The 14,091-nt window shown below is 41.5% G+C and overlaps 1 protein-coding gene across 2 annotated transcripts; it reads left to right on the plus strand.

The window, feature by feature from the left end:
* The first annotated feature begins 345 nt into the window (after positions 1 to 345).
* Positions 346 to 3,269, plus strand: LOC100119998 (cholesterol 7-desaturase-like). Of its 2 annotated transcripts, none has more exons than XM_031920917.1 (5): positions 346 to 758; positions 927 to 1,114; positions 1,377 to 1,543; positions 1,654 to 1,832; positions 1,924 to 3,269. In XM_031920917.1, exons 1-5 carry the CDS (start codon positions 669 to 671, stop codon positions 2,515 to 2,517), a joined length of 1,218 nt encoding a protein of 405 aa, XP_031776777.1. In that variant the 5' UTR covers positions 346 to 668; the 3' UTR covers positions 2,518 to 3,269. The 2 variants fall into 2 exon arrangements, with proteins under 2 accessions (XP_031776777.1, XP_031776778.1); XM_031920918.2 differs by having other exon boundaries at positions 354 to 441.
* Positions 3,270 to 14,091: the final 10,822 nt, after the last annotated feature.

The raw sequence follows: 14,091 nt of genomic DNA on the forward strand, positions 1-14,091 counted from the left end.
CCTTTTACTTTTTCTTACAATTTATTATGCATTGTTACATTTTATTATAAAATTCATAATTAAAAAAATATATTGACTATAATAGGCGGTAAAATAACACATGTAATAAAATGTAATAAAATATAATAAAATGTAAAAAAAAGTTAACAAATCTGAAAATGTTAGAAAGTGTACAAAAACGTAGGAGAAAAAAGGTCCGAAATCCAACAAAAAGGTACAGTTTCTTACATTTTCTTACATTTTTTTACGTTTTATTACAATTTATTACAATTTATTACATTTTTTTCCACTAGGGTACACTACTAGAGGAACACAGCGCAGTGCAGGCACAACACAGGCACAACGCAAGCGCAACGCATCAGTGTGGAAAGTCCCTAATTATACGACAAGGTTGCCACGCACTGGAACACTCTGTCATTCGAAATACAACACAGGTGTCTTGTAGGTCATAGAGTCAGTTAAAATCTTTCCTTGGAAGTAGAGATCAAGATCAGAGCGGAGAAATTCCCAAGCGGTCTCTTCTCTGCGTCATCTCTCTTCTAAATCTCTTCCTTCGTGTTTCGCCTTTTCCCTTTCTCCCTTCTCCGCTCTCCTTCTCGTTGTCCTTTTCTCTCGGTCTTCGTAACGCACGTGCGCTTCAGTTCAGCAGCGGCGTCTGCTTAGGAAAGATGATTGTCGAATTCTGTACTGCCTGCGCGCTCGCCGCTTTCGTTGCACTGGTATACCTGTGCTATTTTTACAAAATTAATTGGATTCGGGTGAGTTTCTGAGATTCTACTTGTGCATTCGAATCCTGCGCGTAAAATTTACAAGTTTGACAGTAAAGTTTGTAATTTTTACGATACGATGTACCGCGGTGCTTAATTTCTAATCTTAGTATAATCAAAGTTACGAATACACGTTAATTGAATCAACCGCATTTTCAGGATTTAACAGACACAGATCCAAAATCTTCAAGTTTAATGGCGAAATACAGGACGAACGTAAACCAGACGTTGAAAAATTTGCCACCGGTTTATCCTAACGGCTGGTTCGGTCTGCTCGAGAGTAGCAGTCTCGAGAATGGACAAGTAGAACACGTGGCAGCGCTTGGTCAAAACTTTGCAGTCTTCAGGTATTAAAACGTGTTTTCTTAAACGCACAAAACTATTATGACGTGTTGCACGTTGGCGCACGCCGCCGAGACGCACGTGTCGCTGACGATGCAGAAGCCGGCTGCTTCATCAGCACTGCGTAACACATTATAACTATATTACAAAGAAACTGCAACGAGTTTTATTCGCGGTGAACGAAATTTCCATTTAGAAATTTTGAATTTTTTTAGCATGTAGAACTTTTGGCTATTATAAGAATGAATTTTTATTCTTGAATTACAGAACCGAGAGTGGCGTGGTACGAGTCGTAGACGCTTTCTGCCCACATTTAGGAGCTAACATGGCTGAAGGCGGTAAAGTCATAGGAGAGGACTTGGAGTGTCATTTTCATAGTTGGCGTTTTTGCGGCGAGACTGGAAACTGCACGACTATTCCCTACACCAAAACTGGTAATTATTGGCGTAGGAATTTTAATGAAATCTGCATTTTGTATAAAATCTCATTGGCATATCTTTTTACGAATTTCAATTTTCACTTGAGTCAAGATTTTTATTTTTAGTACCATCGAATATAAAAGCCAAAGTGTGGGAAAGCATTGAGGTGAATGGATCGATATTTGTGTGGCATCACGCGGAAAACGTAGCGCCCTATTGGTGGCCGCAGAAAGAGGAAGCGATCGCAAAACACAGCTTGCTGTATCAAGGACGTAACGAGTATTACGTCAATTGTCACATCCAGGTATGCATAGAAGCAATACATATTTAAATACGAATCTGCGATAACTTCCCCGCATAAAACAAGAATCATAAAAATGGCGTGTATTTCGTAGGATATTCCGGAAAACGGCGCAGACTGGGCCCACCTGGGCGCTATCCACGGTCCAGCTATGCTGCCGACGGACATGTTCACCAAGATAATGCACCACAGATGGACCAATATATCCTGGTCAACCACTTCTCAAAACGAGTCAACCGCTGACGACTCGGAAGAGCAAAACAAGGAAACGCACATCGCCCATCTTACGCTCCATCACGATCTTATCCTCTTCGATAAGTTCTCCATCCTCACCCTGAAAGTAAAGGGCCGACAGGTAGGCCCAGGCTGCGTCGAGATAAATCTCGAAAGTGCCTTGGGACCCATGTTCATAGTGCAGACGGTCACTCCGGTGCAGCCACTCGTTCATCGGGTCACGCATACGATGTACGCTTCCAGATTCGCGTCTTTTTACTCAAAAATCGTCTTCATAGGCGAGTGCATCATGTTCGAGCGGGACATGCGCGTGTGGAATCACAAAAAGTTCATGCATAATCCTGCACTGGTCAAGGAGGATAGGACGATAAAGGCCTTTCGCAAATGGTACCAGCAGTTCTACTCGGAAAACAGCCCGACCTACGAGTCGTGCAAAGCATCCTTGGACTGGTGAAGGTTTCTATATGATTTTTGTATCGAGTAGAAAATTCACTTACTGAGTCAACAGCAGAGTTATAGATTAATCGATACTAATTTGATATCGCGATAAATTGCATATGCCGATAATATTTTACACATACTATGACGAGGCATGCGTGCTATTTAACTAAATTGAACGAATAAAAAATATTTGCCGATCTATACTGACGATGCGTGCATATTATAATTGCTTTGAAAAAAGCCGATTGGGACTGGCCTTTAACCTATACTGCTTAAATCTTTAGCTTGCGGAGAAATTCAAATTCTTTATCACTAAAATGTAAGCACTCAGTGCATATCCTGTTTAGCGGTGTACCATCTATACGGCAAGACCGCCACGTTTACGAGGATACTGTTTGTGTAGCTTATGCTACAGCTTTCATAATGTGTATTATATATTTATAAGAATGACACTAAATGATTTTTGTACAGTATTCAAATCACGAATAATTTCAACAATTTTATTCGTGACATTTTTCCTCCCAAAAAATTACACTCAATACTCAAATGAGCGTGTATGTAGAGCAAACTTGATGTTTTAATTATATCAATATTAATCGAACTTTATCTCAACGAAGCCACGCAAAGCTAATTGTATCTCCATCGCTAAATTCTGATATACCGCCGTCAATACTTGCGACAGAACGTCACAGGTACAAGAATCGTCGTAAGTTATCATTATAAAATATTACTTTCATATTAAATAAAGTATATGCAAAAAGTCTATAGTAACGAGCACACATTCCATCTCGAGCCAAAGGCGGAAAATAAAAAGCTATGATGATAACGAGTTCAGGGCGCGGCAGCCGCGTCGAGGCCAATAATACCGACGTCACGAGCTGCTACCCTGGTCTGTCTTGTATCTCAATTCTGCTAGCAAACGACCCTTCTTCCAACCTCTCTCACTCTCTCTCTCTCTCTCTCTCTCTCTCTCTCTCTCTCTCTCTCTCTCTCTCTTTCTCTTTCTGTATCGTACAGTCGAGAGAAGCGAAGAGAGAAAGAGATGGAGGGAAAAACCAACAAGGGAAAGTGCTTCGAATCCTGTGCGTGTATCGTGTCCTCCTGCGGGAGCAGCTGAATCTCCTACTCCTACGCTTGACATGCAATCCTGGTGGCAGGTGTATCGCGAACGGCGCAACTCTTTCGTTCCGCACGCCCACGCACGACGCGACAACACAACGGGGATAGATATATATACACCTACGAGCGATTAGGGATTTAGACATCACTCGTGGTACGCAAACATAGGCTTGTTGTTTGCAAGCAGACATAGTATAGCCTTGCATAGATACACGTTCAAGACCGTCGAATACTACGGTGTCGGCGAGTCGATCGTTGCGCCGAATTATACGGTTTTTTGTGCATTTAAGGGGACCTCACCACCTTAAATTTAAAAAAAATGAGATATTGATTTTTTGTGTAAAAGTACCTTAAATTGTTTAAATTATCAATTAAACAATTATATTAACTCAGGCATACTGTAAAAATTATCAAACAATGTTCATAAATACCATATGTCAGGTACAATAGGTCTTCGAAGGCTAAAAATCACAATTTTCATTATTTCAGCTGCCGCAGACTTACTTGTGCTTAACTTTTATAATTAAAATTTGTTTAAAATTCCCACATTCATTCCATAAACATAAGTGTTTAAAGTAGATCCATTAAGAAAAAAGTGCCCTTCGAAGCCCAAAACTGAAGTAAGTCTGCGGTAGCTGAAATAATGAAAATTGTGATTTTTGGCCTACGAAGACCTATTGTACCTGACATGGTATTTATGAACATTGTTTGATAATTTTTACAGTATGCCTGAGTTAATATAATTGTTTAATTAATAATTTATACAATTTAAGGTACTTTTACACAAAAAATCAATATCTTAATTTTTTTTTAATTTAAGGTGGTGAGGTCCCCTTAAGTAATGAGAAAATCGTAAATAATTTTGTAAATATTTACGGTAAATTGTATGTCCGTGTTATTGTACGTAAAAAGGAGGGAATATCACTGTACGATATTCTGTGGAATGTCGAATAGCAGGAATCTTCTACGTCTAGCTCATTGTTCCCTGATTCCAGCTGCAGCGTGGAATTCTGGAAGGCGACTGTGTCATGCGAATGTGCTCGTGAGACACCTCGCTCTTGTGCTTCGATCCTGACACTGTGCGCAATGTCGTGCCGTTAAAGATTCGCTTTTGCGCATATGCTTGAAAAGTGGAGATTTGCTGACGTTCCTAGAAGTAATCTGGCTTGAATATGTTTTGCGTGCAAGTTTTATATAATAACTTTAATGAAATAATAACTCGAATGAATCATAATAAATAATTTTATGAACAAGATAGCTGTTGACAACTTGCTCTCAGTGATACCTTATTACATTATGATATAATATTTAATTAGCTAAGAAAATTGTCCTTACTAAAATCTCATGTACTCCAATTATAATCAGCTTTACGTAATAAAATTTTGAAAATCTCAAATTTTAGTAATAACTTTATTTATACAAAGAAAATCATGTAAATGAACAGGAAAACTTATTTATCTTTTAACGTGTCACGTTCGACATTTTAACCTTTAAATTTTTTTCGTTTCCGTACCACATTTTAATATTTTTCTTTACAACGAACCATGTATCTAAATACAAATAATTTTCACTTTCAACTCGGTCATCAGCCAAAAGCGTTCCACAGCATAAATTCTCGCAAAAAAAACTATACAAAAAGTTCATCTGGTATAAAATTACAAAATTACTCAGTTTAACGAAAAAGCTACCCCTTAACCCGTACCTCTCCCTACATACCCTTGCCAACATCTTTCAGCTCCCTTTGGCTCCTAAAACCAATCCCCTCAACAGCAGCAGCAGCCCCTACCGCAGCTTCGAGAGACTCCATAGTAATTGACGCCCACCCTCGCCACTTCCTCACCCTAACACACCCTACGGTTTCGCTGCAGCTCTCGTTTTCGCCACTTCTTGGCCTCGCGTGCTCCCTTATTCCAGTTGTTTACCGCTGTCTTGACAGTTGAGCGTCCCACGCATTCCTCTCTCGCTCTTTCTCTCTCCACACTCGCGCCCATACAGAGACGCGCAAACACGGGAAATCCGGTGATTTCTCCCCGCAATGGTCACATTGTACACCACTGCACGGCAAACGAGCTGCCAGCGCGGCTGCTGCGTCCCTATGCCGATCTGCCGCGATCGAGGATAATTTATACCCCCCTCGGAAGTGCTGCGCTGATGGTCGAAGCTGCAGCTCTCTCTCTCTCTCTCTCTCTCTCTCTCTCTCTCTCTCTCTCTCTCTCTCTCTCTCGCGCGCGCGCGCGCGCTACGCCAGTGCGCCGCTCGCCACTCCTGACATCCTGATCGGCGCCGATCGAATCGATAAAACGGCCGATAGTCCTCGATAGTTTCTTCGGCCCTTGCGGCTTTGTGCTCTGCCTCCCCCTGCTCTTCTCTTCTTCCGTTTTCGATTTCTCTTTCCTTTGTTGCGCACAAGTATACGAAAGAGACGCGATTTGTTCTCGTTGTGCTCGGAGGACAGGACTTCGAGGGTCATCGATATGGGAGATCGGCTGTATTGGCGAAAGTGGATGGTTCGATGGGGGATTGGCTGTAAAAGCGAGGGATCATGTGGCCAGCGCTGGATATACAAGAGGCCGCTCGTGGAGGAGGTCCAGTGTATGCCATATGACGGGTAACGAGGACCGTTATAATATTACATGCGCAGTGTAAGCAACTCCGTTACATCGACGTAGTAGGAGAATAAGAGAGCCGAGGAGGTACCAGCGCGGGAAACTTTACGAACCAGAGTCGCATATTGCTAACAGAGGAGGTGGAACTTTCTCCTGGCTGTGCGTTCCACACTCTCTCCCTCTCTTTCTCTTTCCCTTCGGCTGTCTCTTTCTATTATGTATACTCACTCTCGCCCCCACCTGCGGATGCCCCTTTCTCCGCGGCAGGAGTTCCGACGACGCTTGCCTGTACGAGGGACTATGCCGCGGAGATAGTGGCTCGCTCTGAAATATATAGGAAGAAAGTAGAGAAAGAGAGAGTATACTGATGTGTGTATTGGGAATCGAGATTGAAGTACAGCTATCGCTGTACAGGATTTCAGCATTGGGGATTCGGCGCTTGAGTGGAGGTAATGCCACGTTCGCCGCGAACTGCACAACTGACAGATTTTTATTTACTTTGAAAATCACCTTTGTTCATTGTCAATTACGTCAGTACAAAATGCATTACCCCTAGCTTGATTAAAAATAAATGAATACGAAATACGATCTTCTAACATTTTGGATGAAATACTTCAATCTCGAGTATACTTATCGTATATTATACACAACTTTGAAGATGAGGTAGATATGAGTGCGACAATTCATATCTCTCATAGGAAGGAAAATAGGAAAGCAGAAGAACCAGGAGCTATGGGTTATGCTCTCGTGTACAGTCCATCATATTTCAGAGAAAGCCTGTTTCACCTCGCACTACGGTAACGCCCTTCACTGTCTGCTTCTTCTCCTATCCGTCCTCTATATTTTAAGCCCGCAGCAGAGGACGGCAAAGCATAATAAACGACAGGTGCTATAATCATCGAAATATGCTTTTACGTTATTTTTCAGAAAACACGATATAGCTTAGAAAAATATCAAGTATTCAAGGCTTATAGTTTCTATCAAATTATGCGCATAATCGCTGGTAATAAGAAGCTGATTTTTTCTCCTCATTTTGCTTCCTTACAGGTCTAGTGAATTTTTCCCCTGTTTAAAAATTATTTCCTCGCTTTCGTGTACGCTTTTTCGAAATTTCCAAGGATTGTATCAAGCACTGACGGTACTACATGTACGCGAGCCCTCTATGGCAAACTTTTGATGACTGCTGAACTCCTGTTCCTCATGCGTGGATGGGTTCCTTTATCAATTTATGTGCCCACCCCTTTGTCATACATGCATGCTCAGTATATTGCTTCACACATGTGATTTCATCGACGAGAAAAGTCGTGGAAGTCCTCTATAAATTGAAGGTGTTTGAATGGGCGGCTTGGACATTGACTTATGGAGTTATAGCTTTATAGAAATACGCGATGGTTAGAGAAAATTGTAACTCTGTCAAAAAAGTGATGATTTATAAAGAAATAGATATTAATAGAGGTTGATATTAATAATTTTGTAATTATAATATTGAAAACATGGATTTAAAAATTGATAAAAATGCTATAGATGTAGCGGTACGCCACCAATGCCAGAACTACCTTGCTTTAGGAAAGATGCCAACAGGCTGAAAGACTGTTCCTCGAGAGTCAACCCAGTCAGCCTTTTTTGACCTGCTGCTTGCTCGTGATATAACCGCTACAATCATCTCGCGGATCGAGTAAGTGTCTGTTTGGAAGTTAAATTAGCAGGAACGTATGCGAGATCGACGATTTTTAATAATCAAAGCCTCATACCCATCATCAGACATCATTTGCGCAGGTCCAGCTTTACGCTCGCGGCGCGCAATTAGCCGGCACCGCCCGCCAGGCCTTTAAAAAGGCCGTACCTCTCCGCCCCTTTTCCCGCAACGAAACAGGACCAGCATCGCCTGCTCCTTACCCATCATATACACTCACACACGCACACAGTCTCACTCGCTCCTTCATCGGCCCTTTCCGCGCAACTCCCATCTTTCGCCATCAGATGACTACCTTCGCGGAGCCAACTCCCTCCAGACTCTCTTGCACAGCGGCACACGTACACACACGCACACATCGACTTTGGCAACTCCCGTGGCGAAAGAGCGAGAAACCGGGAGCGCCAGTGCTCCTGTGCGCTCCTGCATTCCTGTTGAAAATGCGTGGGCGCGGTCTCCCCGAGGGCTGGCCGTGGAGTCGCGGAACGACGCCGCCGCCGCCCTTTCGAGTCGCGGCGTCCAACCCCGCGGGTCGGGAGCGTCGGCACGACCCTCGACAGCCGACCGCCAGGGAGGCGCCCCGAGGATGACTCGCCGCGGCGGCCTGCTTTCCGAGCAGGCGAGCAGCTCTCGGCGATATCGCGCCAGGCTGGATGCTGGAGGAGGAGCAGGAAGGAAGAGCGTCGTGCGGGGGCGGGAGGCGGTAAAAAGAAGCTGCATACCTATACTTGTGCTAGACCATGTCGTCAAGGAGTCACGATCAAAAGGCGGCCGGGGGAGACGATGATGCGGACTTGATGGATGGATTAGGTGTTTGCTGTGACAGCGAAATTAGCAGGAGCATATGCGAGCTCGACGATTTGATCGAGTGTGTTTAATAGTTCTGCGCGGTAGGACTAGTCGTCTCGCAGCTCTATGTTTGTGTGCACGATGATTTTTTGCGGTAAGGGGTACTCGCGCTCATCGTGATTTATTGTTTTCGTTTGGCGAGGATTTTTGCCGTTGGAACGTTCGAAATCGTGTACGCGGTGTACGATCGCTTTGTGCGAATAAAGCAAGTTCGATGGAATAGTTATCGCTATACGTGCGGTACGCATTGAAACTATCCATCGCGCGGGATAACAATAGTAAAATAGACGCGTGAATTAGGGGACTATGAACGTTCGAGTAATGGAGCGGAATATTATCGTAGCGGCATTGATGGAACGAACCGAAAAATATTCAACCGAATCTCGCGCAATAAAAAAAACCGCTGCCAATTCATTGGCACGTAACTTCCTCCAACGAAATTTATTGTTCCAATAAATAAAATATTGTTTTAAAATACAGTATGTGAATACTATTTTAAATATTTCAAAGCTTAATTATTTTGCTGTAGGAGCAATTTTCTTATAGCAAAATATATATAATAATCAGAAAAGTCCGATCAAAATCTCTCAAATCGCGAAAAAGAAGAAAGGATAACTCTGTAAAAATAAAGTTATCGTATTAAGAGAATAAGATTGTAATCTAAAAAAACTTACGTATAATTTTACTATAAAAAAACAAATATATATTGTGCCGTATAATTCTACTCTCAAAACATGTTGCATAGGGACAATTCATAGGGAAGGACTTTAACGACGTGCAACGACACCCCTATAAGAGGAAGAAAAAGTTTTGAGAAAAATCAGTTTTTACATTTTACGAAATCGTTTAAAATTTTAGCCGCAAATAGCTCTTTTTATGGTGAATCAGCAAATAAAGTTTTGAAGCATCTGACTGCATTGTTTTAGAGATATAAGGAATCAAAAAATTAAAAAAAAAAATTGAAACCTTAGGGGTATCTTAAGAACCATAGGAGTTTGTAAGCTGCGCAATGAACTTAGCCAAGACACATAAAATATCTACTTTTTTCCAAAATCTCAAGTGCAATAAATCCTTTTTACATTCGTAATTGAGGCACAAAAAAACTCATTTTTTCCAGTTTTAGATTTTTACTGAAAAAATAAGTAGTCAAATAACTTGAAATGTTAATGGGATATAGTTTGACACGTGATCCATCGACATGATTTTTTTCGTGAGGTTATGATGTTTAGTTTCAGAGATATGAATTAAGGGGTCACGCCTGGGTTAAATCCTGCAAAAAAAACAAAAAGATATTCTTCTTACGAAAAAATTTTTTATTTGATGTAATTTGAAAAAAAAAATCTATTGAAAATATATAAAATATACACCATTTTTATCGAAAAAAAAACATGTATATACCTTGTAAAATCATTGACCAAAATTCATGACATTTCACTATATAAATAAGTGTTTTTAGTCACTTGCCACGGCTTTTTGAAAGATCCGGACCATCTTCTTTACTCTATCCGGGCTTAAAATGTACCTTAAACATGCCCCCTCGGACCGATCGAGAGACATTGCAAAAAAATGTAAATTAAATATAGTTAGCAACAAATTTTGTTATCTAAAAAATATCGATTAAACATTGCTAGCAGTATTTGATTTATATTTTTTTGCAATGTCTCTCGATCGGTCCGAGGGGGCATGTTTAAGGTACATTTTAAGCCTGGATAGAGTAAAGAAGATGGTCCGCGTCCGGATCTTTCAAAAAGCCGTGGCAAGTGACTAAAAACACTTATTTATATAGTGAAATGTCATGAATTTTGGTCAATAATTTTACAAGGTATATACATGTTTTTTTTTCAATAAAAATGGTGTATATTTTATATATTTTCAATAGAATTTTTTTTTCAAATTACAACAAATAAAAAAATTTTTCGTAAGAAGAATATCTTTTTGTTTTTTTGCAGGATTTAACCCAGGCTTGACCCCTTAAAAAAAAATCACCTTTTTCATTTTATCTGCCGAACAAAGTGGTCGATCCCGAGGACCAAACAGGGAAAAAGTAGGTAATTTTATTCTCTTTCCAATGCATAATAGCTGAATTGTTTGTAACGATGGGATGATTGAAAAAAACGCAAAATAGTGTTTTTCAAAAATCAAAAATGGGCCATAAAAAAAATAGTTAGAAAAATAAAAAATAAATGTTTTTCCCGAATTCAGAATCCAAAAATATACATGTATGTCAAATTTTAATGATATTGACGGAGTAGTTCCAGAAATATTACGGTATACATACATACACATCCATGCGGACATTTTCTAAAACACGTGATTTGAACTTCTAACACACCAAAAAGTATTTTCTAGAATTTTTGACGAAACTCAAAATTTTACTATTACAAAGCTTTCTCTAGGAGGAAGCAAAAATTAAAAGCAACCTACAGCTGATATCGTCAACGAAAATCGATAAACCCAAACAAAATGAAGGGAACAACAGCGGAGAAGGGATAACTGCCTGCCATTACGCATGCTCGACGTAGAGGAAAAATTTGCATGCCTGGTATTCGCTCACTTGCTCTGCGGGGCTTTCTCTCTTCTCCGAATTTCGCAACACCGCCCTTTCGCTTTCGCCTCGCAGCGATGTATATAACGATGGGGTCGCGCGATCCCTTTTACCAGCTCGAGGGTCTGTCCGAATGAACTCTCCACCCCGAACGTTGGCGTTTAGCGCCTCGTCGAGGGGAACGAAATGCGATTCGTGTGGGGATTGCGCACGACTCCGCGTTATTATGTAAGGATCGTGATGGCTTGATCCGACTTGTCATTTGCATGGACTTGGTTGTTTGCACGATTTATTGCGCTCTAATGATTCGATTACGCGGCTGACGTAATATTTGCTCTGAAAGATTGGATCAACTCGTTGGAGTAAATAGGCGGAAACGTGATAGGTTTACTTTTGCGGTGGCGTTGCTTTTTCAAAATTGTATTTTGAATTATTGCACAAAGGATCATTTTGAGATTATAATAAGGATTAATTCTAGAGATTATCTTTCTATTAAGCACATAGTCTGTTATACGGAGTTCGCGTACAGCAAGCAGCAGCACACGGTCCAACGTCTCTGGAAGGTTTACCGCGAAAAGGGCATAATGCGAATGGCCAACAATGGACTGTACAATGATCACGAAACCTCGACTCCCCTAATCTCTGGCACCCAATCCGAACCCACGGTAGCAAACATAGCCGCGAGGTATCGCCTCTGCGACTCCACTATCAGCAACAATCTGAGCCCAAGGAGGAAGGGCTTCCGCGAATGCAGCACCTCCCAGCAACGTTCTGCTTCGAGAGCAACAAGAAGTCTATATCCCTCTCTCTGTCTGTCCCTATCAGCAATCGGTCGTCTCATTCGGCTCAGCTTCCACGGGACTCCTGAGTTCCTGGTCAAAGAGCGGGGGCGGCTCCCGCGGAGGGCAGGCCGTCAAACTCGCGGGGCGTAACCCCAACGCGAAGAGGCGGTGCGCGCGCGTGCGACCGTTTGAATTTTCCCGCGCTTCTGACCCGAATCGCTCGACCTCGCACGCGCGGGGAGGAGTGTCGTCATGCCGCCTCCAGCTCGCGCTCACGGAGGTGGGTGGATTCGCGGAGATGCTCTGGAGGTATGTTTTAATAGCTGCTACTGGCCTACCTCTCTGTTGATACTTTTGACTTACCTGGAAACGCCCAGTGAGTTTTATGTATAGAAGCGCGAGGGACTTTACTCGCAGCTTGTGTGCATTGCTAAAACGATCAGCTATACTAGTCGCTATGTTGTTGATGTGATTTGCCAGATTTTAAGAGTATATGGGCCTGCAGTCGATGAATGTGACATCTTCGAAGAGAAAAGTTGATGCTTTCCTTTAAAATGCAACTATGAAAATTTGTATTTTATAATCGAAGTTGTATCCACGACTACGTTAATCTTCGTTTACCTGATTTATCGTAAGATTAAGATTGCCAAGAATTTTCAAGTGCGGAGACTATTTATTTGACAATATTTTAACCACCAATATTCTTTATAATTTTCTTTCACGAAAACGTAAGAAAATTACATATTTATGTATGATATTCTCGAGGAATCGATTTCTGCGATGAATAAAAAATTTTAAAAAATTTGATTTTATTATACCAACTTCACTACTCTTGAGGGTCTTTTACTTTTACCAGTACAGTATTCATTTTTAACGATCTTCAGCACAGCACTTTTATTGATCTTTAGCTCATATTTTATGACATTCTCAGCTATCGAACGCCTATGTTTCATTTTTTCTCCGCGTTTAATTCTCATGCAAAATCTAAATGTACGAGAATGCATGACCTGTATCATAGAACCTATGATGGAATAAAATATCGTAACGTAGCTCTCTTATTTTTAAGTTTTTGAACTTTTAACTTAATAATTTTTTTTTTGGGTTCTTAAATACCTATATAACATACTTGTACGTGTGGGTTCTTAAATACCTAACATACCTAACATACTTGTACGCATTTGGTACGTACGTAAATATCGACAAGTCGACGAAATTTTACTAATCTATAATAGATGTTATATAGATACGTAAATAAATTTGATCACTAACAAAAACGAAGTTAAACGTAGAAAATTCAGTATTCCACGATGATACAAATATACTACGCAACTTTGCATTCACGTACTATAACTGCAATAAATTTAAACGCAAAAGCGACACGACATCTCGGCCGACACTATAGCTCAAAGTGTTCCGACCTACGAGAACCAGTCGAAACCGGAGCAACGTCCTTCCAAGATAATTATTATTCATATTATCAAAGTCACGCGTACTAGGATATCATCAGCGGTAGGACCTGAGCCCAAAAAGAATATCTCCTCGAAGAGCCCGAGACCCTCGAAAAAAACTCCGGCTCGTCTTCCCATTAACAGAGCAGCAGAACCCGCACACAGCGTGCTCATCCTCGTCCGTACACCCTTCAAAAATATCCCCGCAATCCGATCTGCGTCGCCAATCAAAAGCCGCGCGCTGCACAGTTATGAAAAGCCAAATCCACAATCAGTACTTATGCTTACTTATGCTGCACGCATCCCTTCCCGAATCAAGCAGTGCACTGCACCTACAGATATACATGGGTATTGTACGTGTGCAGTAATTTTCGAGCTATTAACGCGACGAACCGCCCCCGGGGTGTGGAACCCCCCCAGCATCCGTTTGTCTCTCCCAGCCCCTGTGCTGTCTACATGGCTCGCGCTGAAAAGAGAGACAGTGAGCGCGCGCGTCTGTCTGTGCGACCTCCCGACTCTTCATGTCCACCTGTTCCTGTTGTTTA

This window comes from Nasonia vitripennis, chromosome 1, assembly GCF_009193385.2.
Source record: "Nasonia vitripennis strain AsymCx chromosome 1, Nvit_psr_1.1, whole genome shotgun sequence".
NCBI lineage: Eukaryota > Metazoa > Arthropoda > Insecta > Hymenoptera > Pteromalidae > Nasonia > Nasonia vitripennis.